Source organism: Eschrichtius robustus, chromosome 6, assembly GCF_028021215.1.
Source record: "Eschrichtius robustus isolate mEscRob2 chromosome 6, mEscRob2.pri, whole genome shotgun sequence".
In the NCBI taxonomy this organism is placed as follows: Eukaryota; Metazoa; Chordata; class Mammalia; order Artiodactyla; family Eschrichtiidae; genus Eschrichtius; species Eschrichtius robustus.
The window spans coordinates 11,355,057-11,371,451 of record NC_090829.1 but is presented as its reverse complement, the minus strand read 5'-3'; the positions used below and the strand labels follow the sequence as shown (position 1 = coordinate 11,371,451).

General features: G+C 39.0%; 1 protein-coding gene across 3 annotated transcripts in view; it reads right to left on the bottom strand.

Annotated features, from left to right (window-relative positions):
- ANKRD28 (ankyrin repeat domain 28) overlaps positions 1 to 16,395 on the bottom strand; it is a 175,560-nt gene that overhangs the window by 45,534 nt on the left and 113,631 nt on the right. For all 3 annotated transcript variants that reach the window (XM_068545877.1, XM_068545876.1, XM_068545879.1), the window contains exons 4-6: positions 11,063 to 11,133; positions 5,500 to 5,700; positions 3,942 to 4,029 (exon numbers count right to left, since the gene is read on the bottom strand). In XM_068545877.1, the coding sequence (XP_068401978.1) occupies positions 3,942 to 4,029; positions 5,500 to 5,700; positions 11,063 to 11,133 (360 nt within the window). The remainder of the gene's footprint in view (positions 1 to 3,941; positions 4,030 to 5,499; positions 5,701 to 11,062; positions 11,134 to 16,395) is intronic.

Here is a 16,395-nt window from a genome sequence, read left to right as displayed (position 1 = left end):
AGAGGATACATTCAGCTATTTTTTTCCCCATTTCAGTATGAAAAATACCTACTATACCTTTAGGAAAAAATCAAAAGAATATCTGTCAAATCATTAGGTGCCAAATTAAATGTGACTATCATATAAGAGCACTAACTGGTACAAAAGATCTCTCATTACACATTACTCTCTGATCTATGGCTCTAGAAAGACAACTACTTGGGTTTACTGTAATGGATTAAAAACCAGGACTTATAATGCCCAGGAGGCTCACACATAAATATAGCTTTTGTAAACCGGGCAAATGCATATTATTCACTAAATATGCCAAAAAGAAACAAATTCTCCTGATATTTTAAGACTAGAAGGCCCATTATACAAACAGAATGGAAAAACCATCCAAAACCAACACATCATTCTAAGTAAATGATTTAGATCATATTAATTATGTAGATTCCAGGAAGTGTGAACTCTTCCTGAGACCCATAAAGCCCTGTTTTTAAAAGGTGCCATGCATAGGGAAATTTACAATCTTAAAATTGACAAAATACTTGTTTAAGCACATTTCTGAAATATGTATAAATTCCTTTAATGGACCACTGAAAACATGAAGAAGGGGCCTTTCCATAGCCAGTTTGGGGTGACCTATTTAAAAGAAAAAAGGGAAGAAAGTTCTAGAGTGAAATAAATGATTTTGTTCTAGCGAGGCGGAACCTAGCCAGAATACGTATGTGTTTTCCTTATCAATTTATAGAACGATGCTACCAAGGAGACTAGATTTCATTCAATTCATCTGGGTGTATTTTTAGAAGACAGCATCCAGCAGACATGCGTGGCATACATAATTCTGTAGTCAATAACTCCTTTAAAAAAATTATATCCATGCAATGTGAATTTGATAAATGTAATCATTATCCGTCAGGAATTTGGAAAATTCCCTACATTTTTCTTTTGTTCATGAATGTATTAATAAAAGTAAAATGAGCTATGCTCACAAGTCTTTATGGAAAGGAAAGTAAGAAGAAAAAACACCATTTCACATCAACTCAAATTATGCTTTGCTTTAAGAAGAAATAATGTAATGAGTTGCTTGTCAAGGTAATTAATATTTATTTAGTACCCTCTATGTCAAAGTCATCACAGTAAGGTACTTTGAGGCAAAAAGTGACTGGGTATTGCTAAAAGCACTGAAGGCAACAGAAAAGATGAATGAGTAAATGAATTTTTTTTTTTTAAACAGATCTTTATTGGAGTTATAATTGCTTCACAATACTGTTTCTGTTTCTGTTTCTGTTGCACAACAAAGCGAATCAGCCATATACATACACATGTTCCCGCATCCCCTCCCTCTTGAGCCTCCCTCCTATCCTCCCTATCCCACCCCTCTAGGTCATCGCAAAGCACCGAGCCGATCTCCCTGTGCTATGCTGCTGCTTCCCACCAGCCAGCTATTTTACATTCGGTAGTGTATATATGTCGATGCTACTCTCACCTAGCCCCAGCTTTGCCCTCCCACCCCATGTCCTCAAGTCCATTCTCTATGTCTACCTCTTTATTCCTGCCCTGCAACTAGGTTCATCAGTACCAGTAAACGGATTCTTCATGAAGGTTCATGGTAGGAGCAAACACAGGGTAGGGAGGGAAAAATGATCAGTTCATTTGGGGACAGAGGTGGGGCTGGGGAACATAAACAGAGGATTCAATCATAGCATAAGGATAAGAGGTAGAACCTAACAGAAAAGTAAGGGTAGCCTCAACCAGGGGACAGAAGGTCAGGGCAAATACAGCAGCCTGTGAGAAATAAATTACAAGAAGACATGTAATGCAATAATGTAATGTCTCTTAGGCTAATATTGCTAGATTCTCTAGAGGTGTCAATGACCTGGACTTAAGGCCTGTCTAATAGACCAGGCAATAACTCCCTACTTTCATATATTTAGCTCCTTTTTAATCCTGAACACCTAAAACAACTGAATGGTTTTAGAAACTGTGTGTCAATACTCCTCTTTTTCCAAGCTTAAAGGAAGGAAGAGACAGGGAAAGGAAAATTATGAATCTCTGAATGTTTATACTCAAAAATTAAATGGACTATGAGGTCCAAGAAATACAGAATATCTTTTACAATCCACAATCAGCCTGAAAAATGACATTTAGTAGATCAAGGAAAACAAAGCCATCCAAGGGCCTCTGAGATACACACACCCAGCTACTCTGGGAGCTCAATTAGAGGCAACCCACAAAATTCCTTGGCCTTCAATTTTATGAAAACAGCTGTTTAGCCAAGTTTAATTCTTTGGAGATAAAAGGCCTGACACCCTCTGCTTAATGTGTGAACCTTTTAATATAAGGTATATAGTTTAAAACCACAGACTATCTGTTCCTGAACTGTCAAGAATAAGCTACTCCAGAATATTCAGAAAAATCCCCAAGACTTAAAATACAGAAAACCTACAGGCTGTGAGGAGGGCACTTTAGGACACCACAGGAGACTTGCTTCTGGATGTTTTACCTTCAATTAATAGAAGAAAAGTGCCCATGACATAACTAGAGGCACAAACCTTTGGTGTGAGAGAAACACCAAGAGCCCAAGAGTTATTTCCATGATGGGCAAAGGATTTTCCTGGACCTTGGGGTTACTGTCAACTGCTCTGAGTTCATTTGGTTTCTTACATTTTTGTATTTTATACAATTTTATATAGTTTTTAAAATTAATAATCTTCTCTCAACCTTCGAATTGTAAGTGAGAGCTAGGAAAAGACAAGAGCAAAGGCAGGGAGTAGTGAGGATAAGCTATGCCTGTGAGAAGAGGGGCTAGACTGTCTTTGTAGTCAGTACGAGAGGCACGTGGGAATGAGACCAGCACTACATGGCAGGTCCGTCAGTCCACGTAATTTTTCCTAAGTCAGAGGAGCAAGAACAGCAGAAGCAGAATGGACTGCGGGGAGGAAAAGAAAAAGCCCTGAGCTCCATGGCTGCAAAGCAAGGAGTTCTTCAGCTCTATGGTAAGACGCCCCACCCACGGCTTCCTTCCAGAGGCACAGCCTAGCCCTACGGGACTTGCAAGCTTTGCGGCAGGTTGAGATCCACTTCGACCTGCGTGGTCTTAGCGTCCGCAGGCCAGCAACTCTGCTCTGTTCTTTCTGTGCGTTTTAAAGTATCCTGAGGAAGGCTGACCTTTCTCCTCCCTGGCTGTCCCAGTTACCTCAAAAACCCATTAATGCTTTCGTTAGTGCTCTGCTCGTGGAGTTGCGTAGGTTTTAAGCAGTCTGCCCCAGGACCATTTTCCCATGAGCTCTGTTAGTTTCAGACTGCAACTGTGCAGATCCTAAGACTTTTCAAGAATCTTTTTTTTTTCTTTGTTTGGTCGCACTGCGCAGCTTGTGGGATACTGGTTCCCCGACCAGGGATGGAACCCACACCCTCGGCAGTGAAAGCGTGAAGTCCTAACCACTGGACTGCCAGGGAATTCCCTTAAGATATTAAAAGCAGAAAAGCTGATATCTAAACCTCAGTTTCTTACTGTGAAATTACTGTGGTAGAAATCAAACGTGGTATGCCTATTTAACCCAGTGCTTGGCACAAGATAACAGGCTTCTTAATGCATCTTCACAACTTCTACCTTAATATTCCCATACAAACAAGGATGGGTTCAGGATGGGTACGAGAATGGGCTTTTAGTAAACACCAATCTAAACTCTGTATCCCAAGCTTGTGTCTAGGACATCTCTCCCTTTAAAAGTAAACAGAATTAATTTTAAACAGCTTTCAGGAGAACTGGACCTAATGTACTCCTGTCCTGGCAAACCTCTCCCGACTGCCAGGCTGGTTACACTTGGGCAGCAAACTCAGATGTGGTGCAACTTCTCACTATCCTAAAAGACACGTTATACCAAATGCAAGAACGAAATGTCCAACTTTTCCTTAATACTTAACGTCAAAAAATAAATTTAAAAAACACATACCCATATACGCTGCCCAGTGGATAGCACGTCTATCTTTCTTGTCAAAAGCATTAATATTGGCACCTCTAGACAAGAGTAGTTTGACCATCTGGAATAAAAATAAACACAGTTTCATCAACATTCAGAAGCAGAACTGTTCATGAATATCCATCGTGAAGACTACTCATCTCAAGCTCTCTGGCACCGAATTTCTGCAGTTGTAGAAAGGAAAGACAAGACTATATACTGAAGATGCTTTAACATAATTTAATAAACAACAGGACAATGTACGAAAAAAGGTTTCACTATGGTGGTTACTGAAGTCAGGCATCAGTATCTTTTTAAAGATGCCACTTTGTGTCCTGGTATTTTATGAACAACTAAGCACAAATCTGGAAAGTCTAAAGGGAGAGTATTTAACAACAGGTTTTATTCCTTTTTGTAGCCCAAAGTGTTATTAAAATTCAAAGTGCATTCTGATCCCAGAAATGTCTTAAATTTAATTCAAACACAGATGCAGTGTCCGTAATATGATTAGACCTGAAGGTCACCGCACAGTCTACTTACCTCATAATGTACCAAAAAAAGTCATTCCCATTATGTCCAAGCATATTTACAATAGTTTCCCCATTAGAAAGGGCATTCCAGATGTCAAAAAGGGACTCATCTAGTGACCTGAACTGCAGTAAAGACAAGAATTCTTTATGTTGCAAAAGCCGAGAAGAACAGTGAAAACAGCACTGCAGCGACTAGCCCTCAGCCATGGAATCTTGGGAATGCCACTTTACCTCTTTTTTTTAAAAAAACTGAAGTATAGTTGATTTACAATGTTTCAGGTACATAGCAAAGTGATTCAGTTTTATATATACATATATTTCTTCCAGATTCTTTTCTACTACAGGAAAAGAATTGATATTGAATATAGTTCCCTCTGCTATACAGTAGGACCAACCATTTTTCCCTCTTTGAGTTTCTGTGTCTGCAACAAAAATGAAGGACTGGACAAGCTGCCCTCAAAGGTTCTTCTAACTCTGAGTCTCATTCTTTCCTAAGTCTACCATGTACATACATAAACCCCACTCTTTGCTATGGCACACCTAACGTTAACCAATGCTCCTTGTATAAGATAACTAAATACTAATTTTCTTAAATTGTTTTCTTTTGATGGTCTGTCATCAAAGAATTCTTGACTGAATGTTCAAAATAAACTATAAGAAAATGTTTTCTACACTCCACCTTCCTTTGCTACCATCTTTCTGGGAGAACAATGAAACTCTTCCGCCTTCCTAGACATTCTTTCCTGCAATGACAGAACATACTTTTCACATTGTGTCACAGTTGGCAGTGTTGTCCTTTGTCTCCCCAGGCTGACCATGAAATTCAAGTGCAGGGGCTGTATCTGATAAATAAATTTCTAAATTTGAGAAAGTTATATCATGAATTATCATGAAAAGAAGTCTGAGGGTTTGAAAAAGGCAAAATTAGATAAAAATGAGCAAAATAGGCAAGTTCATTAATAATGGGGGGGGGGGCACACACGCAGGGAGAGAGAATCACTGTCTAACTGAATACCACTTACCTCCCCGTGTCCACTGAAAGCTGCATGATGCAGTGCAGTTCTCCCTGCTCGATCGGACACATTTACATTACTCAGCAGAGGGACCAAAGCTTCCGCACACTTTACAGCTTTATTAGCAGCCGCTATGTGTAAAGGGGTTTGCCAGTTTTTGTCTCGAGCATTAACATCTGCAGAATGCTTCAAAAGTACCTGAACTGCTTCCTAAAACATATGAAGATGTTAACAGCTTTAGAAATTGTACACACATGAAGGAAATAAAATTTCTTGAGAAAATAAAAATAGTTCTGGCAGAACCTGCTATAAACAAGCCAAAAAACAAAATAGCTTGAACTAAAGGCAGTACTCAGAGCCATGCAAGATACATCAAAATAAAACATTCTCTTTCTCTATCCTCCAATTAAAGGCACAACAATCAGTCTCTATCAAAATGTACAAGAAATACTGACAAATATTCTTCAAAAACATTCATTACTAATCTTGCTTTTCTAGATGGTGAGATACAATTAATTTATACTTTCAAAGCTTTAAAAAGTAGATTTATCACTTTGCCATTAAATATATAAAAATTTAAACATACTATTTCCCAAAGTATTCCACATGCTATATTTTACAAAATGAAAAATCACTAGGATCTAATTCATTAGAGAGAGAGAGTGAAAGAGAGGGAGGGAGGGAGGGAGGGAGGGAAGAAGTCTTTGTTGTGATGCTACCTGGTGGGAAAGTTGGTGTTAACAAGGCAAATTAAGAGTTTACTATTCAAAGGGATTGGTCTCCCAGAAGCACAAGAAAAACGTCACAAAACATCCATAAACTGGACTCATGGCAAAATTGAAAGCAATCCAGTATGCCATCAATATTAAGCAATATAATCAGAACTAAACGTAGCAGAATTTTTTTCCTTACAGTGATAATCCTATTTTTGGCAGATGAACAACAAACTACATGTGAAATGAAAAGGACCAGAACCAAATCACCTCAGTTCTGTCATTTACAAGGTATAATTATTCAAGTCTAGTAAAACTGATCCTTGGTTTTCTTATCAGTAAAGAGGGGAAAGAGCACCTGTCCATCACTCATCTCAAGTCTGCTATGAAGCAAAAAAACCTAACGTACATAAGACTGTTCAAAAGATTAAAATAACTGTAACTATGCAAAGTAGCAAGGAAGACCAAGCAAAATACTATTATTCATGATTTGCACATAGCCTTTGAAATAAAAAGTAATCAGAACTGCTGAAATATGGGAACCAGCACAAGGCTGGCAAAAGACTGGAGAGACGCCCATCAATCTATCGACCTGCTGAGTAGCTAAGTTAAAGACATATGGAGGCTTGCCCTGTGACCTCACAATTCCAATCCAGCTATTTACCCAAGAGAAATTTTAACAAGACCCATCTAAGAATGTTTTTATTTATTTACTTTTTATTTTATTTATTCATAAGAGCCAAAAACAAGAAATGTAAATGTCCACCTATAGCAAAATAGATAAACTGTTGTACATCCATACAGGAAACACTACTCGGCAATAAAAAGAAATGAACCACTAATGTACACAACAATATGACTAATCTCAAAAGAAGTCAAGACGTAGGAGTACATATTGTACGATTCCATTTTTATAAAATTCTAGAACAGGCAATTGAGAGGTGCCTCTGGGGACAGGAGGGACTGACTGAAAAGGGACATGAGGCAACTTGCTGGAGTGATGGAATCTTCTAAATCTAGACTGGGAGAAAGGTTACATGGGTGTATACATTTGCCAAAACTCAACACTATACACTTAAAGTCTGTGCATTTTACTGTAAACTATATTTCAATTAAGAAAAAGGAACATAGGGGAAAAGATACACAGAGGAATATGTACTCAGAATCATGGATGGAATACTTATGTTCCATCAGCAAGAACAGAAAAATCAAAGCTATACTTTTGTTCCACAGAAAAACAACAATAAATCCAGTTTATGGTTGAGGGTGGGTAAGATGGCACCTAAAGAAGGCTGTAAACACAACGACTAAGACTGTTTGAACCCTGGGTCCACTGCTGGGGACACTTAATTGTGTACCCCACAACTCATGTTGAAGCCCTAACCACCCCCCACCACAAAGCGGTAAAGTTAAATGAGATGATAAGGGAGAGACCCTAACCTGATCAGACTGATGGCCTTCTAAGACGAGGAAGAGGGAGAGAGAGACTCCCCCCTCCCCCACCAAATGTGAGGACACAGTGAGAAGGCAGCCATCTGCAAGCCAGGAAGAGAGTCCTCATCAGAAACTGACCCTGCTGGACCTTCATCTGAGACTTCTAGCCTCCAGACTGTGAGAAAAAACATTTCTGTTGTTTAAGCCACCCAGTCTATGGTATTTTGTTTGGCAGCCGAGCTGACTAATACATCCATCATTTACTACTCAGAATAATATACGTCAGTGCCATATCACAATAGCAGTGATCTTTGAAAATTCAGAGAAAACTAAAGAACTCTCTAAAGACAGGAGATTCAAAAACAAAAACAATTTTTTTAAAGGGTAAATTTCTGGATATTACAAACCAATGAGCCTGATGTCTTACCCTAGTAAAATTCTAGATTTTATTAGCAACACATTACAAGCATTTAGAAAAAAAATGTAGGGATAACCAAGGATATACACAGTTTTACTAATGACAAAATTACCAGAGTAACCTTGATCCCAATTTTTCCATTATTAGAGGGTACGCATGGGTAAGAAATGCTGCAGGTGTGCCTTGACTTCAGACAAGTAATATCCTATGACACAGATTTAAATAAGATTAAGAAATATGGGGGTGGGGTGATAACAAAAGGTTAAATAATCATATCCAAGGAGTATTCATAGCTTAGGGTCAGGCACAGGGAAAAGAAGGGTTAACGCATTCCAAATGAACACAATGTTTGGGTGAACCACTAATATCTCACATGGTAATATATTTTAAACTCAGTTATCTTGATAGAACTAAAATGTTAATTCCTGGAGTCAGGTTAAAAAAAATAAATGCATATCCTTCAGAGGATCCAGTGTGATGTGGATGGATAGACAGATAGATAGATAAATAAATAAATAACCCACACACACACAGACACAAAGCCCTAATACTCAGAAATTGATTTATTCAGAAGAATACTCAGCATGTATGGAGAGCTGGATTGTATGCTGCACTTCAAGACTGACAGTCACAAACCAGTGGTGGAGAAAAGATGAGGCAGCCAGGCAATATGACCAGGTGCATGGAAACCATGTCATGGAAGGAGAGCTGAGGAACTTGGTATAGTTAACCCGAAGCAGTCTTTCTAAAGCCAAGTTCAGTGAGGGAATTAAGCCTTAAGACATCCACTGTCTGTGAGGAGTTAACTTCCTTACTATGCATCTTCAGTGACGCTAGTCACCTCTGTCCTTGGGAGAAGTGAGAAAATAGTCACTCTAATCATCTTCTGTAGAGCTTACTTCTCTCATGGCATCTCAAAAACATAAATCAAAAGCTACCTAAAATTCTGCCTTTTTATATACCCCTTTGTGGTTATGTTTTCTATTAAATGAAGTAAGTAATGTAAGTATAGCTCTCTTTTGCTCTTAGGATATGATAGGAATAATTAAAAGAACACCAGTGAAACTGATCATCTTGACTAGGTTTCCTAGCAGTTTTCCTAATCATGGCATTTTCCTTTTAAAAGAAAAATAATCCTTAGGGCTCAGGGTTTACAGAAGTTATATTTTTATGGAATGGTTACATTTTATAGCTGTTTCCCATAATCCTGCAGAAAGAGTAGTAATACTACATACCCTAGTAGTGTTTAGGATGAAAATCCTAAACTTTTTTTAGGTTGAAAAGCTTAAACTTAAACTTATTAGGATCTGTCGCTTTCTAACCTACAGCTTGCCCTTAAGTTCAAGCCACGTACATAGTTATAAAAAATCAGCAGTTAGGTCTCTGGGTGGAACCTACAATCTGCCTTTAACATTAATTATTTTTTTAAAGAATCTTTGGCCTATTTTACAATCTCTACAAATATACAAAGTGATGATTTAATTTGACAAAACTCCACTAAATTTAATAGTCATATTTCCAAGAGTCATACCAAAAAATAGGTAAGTATGACTAATTTATCAATAGGTTGCCATGATGGCAACGTTTATCTCCCTTAACTGCCTTTATTTAAAGAAACTTCACTACAAGAGGGCTAACCACAAACTTAAAAACATTACCATGAATTTCAGAGTTCAAAGTATTTTGGTTAACAGGTCTTAGTTTTCAGAATTCCCAGATCTGCCCAAGATCACACAGCTAGAAAGTGGCAGGTGATATCTGAAGCCAGTGTCTCCCGATCCAAGTCCCACAGTTCACCAGCTGTAGCCACCAAGGAAGGACCACCGTCCCCTCCCTCCTCCTCCCAATCCAGAGGCTTATGGTCAACAGACCGCCTCTGTCACACCGCAGCATTTTCAGTCCCTTCCAGCCACCTTCTCCTCCACTCCTCTTCACTCACCCAACTCTCGTTTTGGGTTCAAGGTGTACTTCGCAATGAGGAATACAAAGAAGAATGAACAGACAGGAGCGCCCCCAGTTTCTCCTGGGGAAACATCCTCCCAAGGCATGTGTTCCCCTTCTCTCTCCAGAACTATCTGGCCCCATGATGGGGAGAAGGAGCAGTAGCCACCCTCTCTCGTCTCTCACAATTTGAATAACTGAAGAAAACATTAATTTATACAGTCCCACCCTTTTATATTTTAAATTATTTAAAAAATGTTTTCAACTATCGTAAGATAGGTAAAAGGGGTGCTTTGGGCACAATGCATTTGTATAAAGTACCCAATCCATTTTAGAAAGGCAGTAAAATGACAGAGAAAAAGAGGGTCCAGGTATTTGTGTCATCTCTGCTACTCAACAGCTGAGTGGTTTCTGGCAAATTATTAACTACACAGTTCCTTAAAATATCTATCCTACAAGGATGTTATGAGGACTAGAAGATATGACAAGTATAAAAATGAACTTTCTCCCAAAATGTCAGTTATCTTGAAGGTCAAACGACACACAGGATTATAAATAAAAAGGAATTGTTCTTCCTCATAAGACACCTAACATATTTTAAGATTGTATTTAGAACTGGCAACATGTGAGATCAAGTAATGTTTCTGAAACTAATTTCAGTGTTCACCTAAACAATCTTTATTTAGTCATTACACACTGCTGAGATTATTTCTTCAGCACAACCAGCAGAACCTCTGCAACACGTCTATTGGGCTATTGTGAACCAGTCAGCAGAGAAAAGCCTTAAGGAGGAATTTGTAAGATAGAAAAACAACTGCTCTCTTGTAAGAAGTACAGAAGGAGGGTTTTCTATTCTCTGCCACTTCAGACTCTCCAAGAGGCCTTAGTCACAAAAGGAAAATGGAACAATTAACTTGGTTTGAGCAAATTCCAAAGTAAAGTGACCAGTCTAAGTATTTTCAGTTGCTTTTTCCTTTTCTGAAAATACAGAATTTGAATATGGACTCATAGGCAGGCCTACTTAATGATTTTATATACAAAATATTTACTAAGAGAAATTTCATACCTCACTACAAGATGCAACTGCTCTGTGTAAAGGTGTCAACCATTTGTTGTCTTTGGCATTAACTCTAGCTCCTGCAACAAGAAGAAAAAAATAGATTGAAATATTTTGCATAAAATATTTTAAATAAATGTCCTGAAAATACTAGTTACATATAGTCCAAATTGGATAAATAACAATTGAAAATGTAGTACTTCATTTTTATACTTTCTGCTAATAAATCACCCTTAAAATACAAAACAAAACTATCCTTTTTAATTGATATAATTATCCAGTAAGGTATTAGCTCTTTTTATTAAAAATCAAAGAAACATCATTTTATATATAGTCTAGAAAAGCCACCTTTATACAGAGCATATCCAAAATGAAAATCAGATCCCAATGTAGAATGTGTGTTAAAAACCTCAAATACTTAAATACATGAATAAGAATACTAAGACATAAAACGTAGACCATTACAAAGTCTTCATTATAATTCTTTACTAGTGAATGTATCATGTTATAATGCAATATAGTAATATCAAAATAGTTCTCCAGTAATGACTAAAAATGCTTTAGTACTATAAAGTTATTTTATAAATGGATACAATGGCTATAACCTTAGGGGAAAATATTGAGAAAGGAAATGAACCAACCCCACATGTCTTTCCATGTTATACCTAAAGTTCTAAAGTAGTAACAATTAAAACAAATCAACTATGTATTTTTTGTTTAAAAATTAAGTCAATGGACACAAATTTTCCTTAACAGAATGGAAATACCATATAGTAAGACAATAAGTGTATTATGTAATTTGAGGGGGAAAAAAAAATCTATCACCTATGTAAAATCCACTGATTTGGTGCTTAAATCCCCACCAAACAGAAGCAGCACACCGTGGGATCCCTCTGCATAGAGAGAAACAACCTTGACTCTCAGGACTAGAGGAACTTGCAACAGGTCCTGCACTATGAGCAATCCTAGATTTACATCTAGAATCATAACTAGCTAAGTGAGAAGAGGCTTTAGGAACCTAGTCCAACCTCCATACTTTCTAGATGATGAAATGCTGGTACAAGCAAGCAGCTCACCGTCAGCGTCAACTACAGCAGAACCAAGGATAGAACTCAGACATCCTAATGTTTACATTCTGTTTTGAGTGTGAGGTTCTAAGTAATAATCAAGTGCAGTGACTCCAAGTTACAGCCCGAATAACCTCTAGCTATAGGTCCCTAACTAGCTGTTATGATCCCTCTGAACCTACATTTCTTCATCTATAAACCAGATCCCCTAATACCTTGTTACAAAAATTAACAGGGGAGTTCCCTGGTGGTCCAGTGGTTAGCGCTCCGAGCTTCCAACGCAGGGGGCACGGGTTCAATACCTGGTCAGGGAACTGAGATCTCACATGCAGCACGGCGCGGTCAAAAAAACAAACAAACAAACAAACAAAAACCAACAAAAAAGATTAACATATGAACCAATGTACCTAGTACATGTAGCACAGATACATTAGAGGTAGATTTTATAAGTCTGAATGTGAGAGAAAATGAATGAAAGGCAGGTGTAGGAAATCATCCACAAGTGCAGCAGTTGAAGCTGAACTCTGTGTGGGCAGGGCCAGTGAATCACGAACCAGCGGGAGAGCTTTCAAGATTGCTTAAAGCTGTGGGAGAAAGAAAGGGAGTCAGCAAAATAAAGAACCAGCCAGAGGGACTTCCCTGGTGGCACAGTGGTTAAGAATCCGCCTGCCCATGCAGGGGACACGGGTTCGAGCCCTGGTCCGGGAAGATGCCACATGCCACGGAGCAACTCAGCCCGTGTGCCACAGCTCCTGAGCCTGCGCTCTGGAGCCCGCAAGCCACAACTACTGAGCCCGCAAGCCACAACTACTGAGCCCGCATGCCACAACTACTGCAGCCCACGCGCCTAGAGCCCGTGCTCCGCAACAAGAGAAGCCACCGCAATGGGAAGCCTGCACACCGCAACAAAGAGTAGCCCCCGCTTGCCACAACTAGAGAAAGCCCACGTGCAGCAACGAAGACCCAACGCAGCCAATAAATAAATAAATAAAATTAAAAAACAAAAAACCCAGCCAGAGACAGTGGTACATTCATGTAATAAACATCTGAACAACTACCGGCCAGGTTCTGTGGAGACCAAAATGGTGAAAAGAGGCTTTTCTGACCACAATAAAGTCAGCATTTGTTTTGGGTAAGAGCACAAACACTTGAAATGTTCACGGGTCAGAAAGCTGGAGCCCTAGAGACAGTGAAGAGGCTCCTTCCTTCTCCCCATTTATCACTTGGAACTTCAATGGTTCTCTATAATCCCTGTACCTCTTTCTATGATTTTGTATTTATGTGCACAGTAGGAGGGCAGGTCCTGGCATTAAGGCCTGAAGGGTAGTGACACAGACACTTAAAAGACACAAGTACCCTGGAAAGACAGAAGTCGAGAAGAATGAGGCCTGAAAATGGGCCTCCAACAAATGGGAAGGGTCAGAAGTCTGATTCAAGGCATTAACCAACAAGGAAATAGAATGTGGCTGTCACAAAAAATGAGGATGATCTCTACGTGCTGATAAAGATCTGAGAAATAAAAAGTAAAAACAGCAATAAGTAAGAGCTGTATGAATAATATTCTTTACTTTTACATAGAAAAAGGAAGAGTTAAGAATCTATATTTACATTTGCAAAAGGAAACCCTGGAGGAAAGCTAAGACATTAATAAGAACAGCGGTTGCCTATGTGTTTGCATTGGTGGTGGGGGGCAATGAGAACTGGATGATGTGATGGGGAACTAGGGTAGAAAGGCAACTGCGCTGTAAGCTGTATACCTTTAAAGGTGTGTATATTTTAATTCGGAAATGAAACTGAAATACTACATATTCAAAAAGTGAAATGTACTGAAGAGGAAATGAAAGGAGTGGTCATGAAAAAACACTCCAAGAATTTGGCTTCAAGTGCAAAGAAAAAATTGGAAAGCAGGAAGAGGGTGAAGATAGTCTGTCTTTCTTTTGGAAATGGGTTATCAGATATACAACTGAAGGAAGAAAATCTAATATTTATGGTGCATTTGGCAGCCCAAAGTAAAATACCCTGCTTGCTTCATTCTTCCATTTTAAGTTACAATAATTAACTAATTAATTAAATCGTCTTTCTCTTCACTTTTAATAACAGAATCAAAGTTAATTTTGTCAAAAACATGAGTGACTATAACAAACAATCCACTAGTGGCTTAACGAGAACACATCATGCTGCCCCTTGCAACTGGTAAACAACTTGATAAAAAATTTGGCTTGCTCTTTTGAAAGATTCTAAAGATACTTAACTGCAGGAAGATCAGCACAATGGGATTTTAGACATCTAATCATATCCTATCTCAGAAGACACTCATTGTGTTAAGTCATCTTTCTTCTAGTAACACTAATCAGATATTTCAATTCCTTGGAAAATAAAGGTCAAGTATGTGAGTAGTGGTTGAGCTACCTCTAAGGGCACAATACAACAAATATCTCCCCTGCCCACATGGGTAAATTAGTATGTGCTTTATATATTAACAGACAAACATGGCATAGCAATGTCCATTATAAGAGCAGCAGTTGGCTGCACAATGAAAAATGGCTTAAGAACAATAAACATGGCAGTGCACATCAGACGTCCAGGCTACCAGAGCTCATCTCATGTGAGCTCTCTGAAGGTAACCAGACTTCTGTTCCACACAGAGAGCTCCAAAATTAGCTACATATTCATAAACACACTACAAAGTAATTCCAGTAATGGAAAAGACATTTCCAGAGTAAAGTAACTAATCCAACAGCTGAAAACTAGCCACAAAGAAGATGAAGACAGGAAAAAGAGAAGGAGAGGGGAGGGAGAGAGAGAAGGAGATGGGGAGCGGACAGGGAGAGAGGCGGGGATGGAGGGAGACAGAGAGGAGGAAGAGGGGGAGGGGAACAGACCTGGGGGAGGGGGAGAGAGTGGGAAAGGGGAAGATGGGGAGGGAGAGAAGGGAAGAGGGAGGGAGGGAGGGCGGGAAAAGAAAGAAATCCTATCCACTGAAAACACAAAACAGTCTTCCTAGAGAGAAATAAAACCAAATGTAACAGCTCCAGTGGCATCATCACAGGCTCTCTACCTGGCAGAGTATAACATTTGTGATTCAAAAGGATGATCTTAAGTCACCAAGAAAAGATTAATTTCTTTACTATTTCCTAATCATTAAAACAGGAAAGAACACAAAATAGCAGCGCCATCTCAACTGCTGCAGTCAGGCTACTGGGAGACCCTGTGGTAGGAGAAGCACTGCTGTGGAAGGAAGCTGAAGACAAGACAGCAATTTGAGGATGACGTCACTGATGACCACTGCAAACTGACACCCAAAGAAAGCCTCCTGAGTGCTAGCAGCATATCTAGAAAAACCCAAGGTTGTTATGCCCAACTGTATAAATCAAAGACTGTCTTTACTAGACTCCCTTTCCCCCACAAATCCATCAAATGGACATCAACCGAGCTTTCCCTTAAGAAGAACAAGCAGCCAGAACCTACATCACATCAAATATCTGAATTTGGATTCACCTTTCCCGACCAGAGATGTGATTAGATTTCCAATATGTTAAAAGCAAAAAGAAAACAAGCAAGCAAAAATCAACTGCAGGGTCGTCCAAAAAGCTTGGTTGTATCCATTTGATACCACAGTTAGATTATACAGAAAAATCCAGATAACCTTCTTCCTTTCACCCAATCTTTTCATTTACTAATTCACACATATAAAATATATTCTGAAACAATAGTTTTTTAAAAGAAAAAACATATTTAAGGTAAAATTTCTTCCAAAATTAGATAAATGTCTACTACATTTAGAGATAAAACAGAAAGTAATTTTAAAAAATAAAAAATCTGGTTCACTTTTATCAGTCTATCCTGGGCTCTAGCCAGCAATGCAGCTGAAGAGAGGTCTGGACATATGAGGAGGCAGTCAGGGGTCAGTGGATGGAGCCCAGGAGTAAGACCTGTGATCTAATAATGGCTCTGGAAACAGGAGGCTGTGTGACCTGGGGCTGCTCCTCATATGCCTACGCCTTCATTTTGGTAATAATAATCCTTGTGTGTGCGCGCCCATGCGCGTCTCTGTCTGTCTCTCTCTCAAGGGAGGCTAGGCCCCAGGTTAAAACAACACAGGGAGCACCTGTTTCTGAGCTCTACAAAGTCGGGCATCCAAATCACAAGTGTCCCATGTGACTCTAGGTCTCATTCGGCAAGAAGACTAATTCACCTGCTTTCTCCCTAATCTGATCACTCACCAAGATCTGCCAATTCTTTGATTTTTGAACCTCAGTTATCAGTAAAATAAGA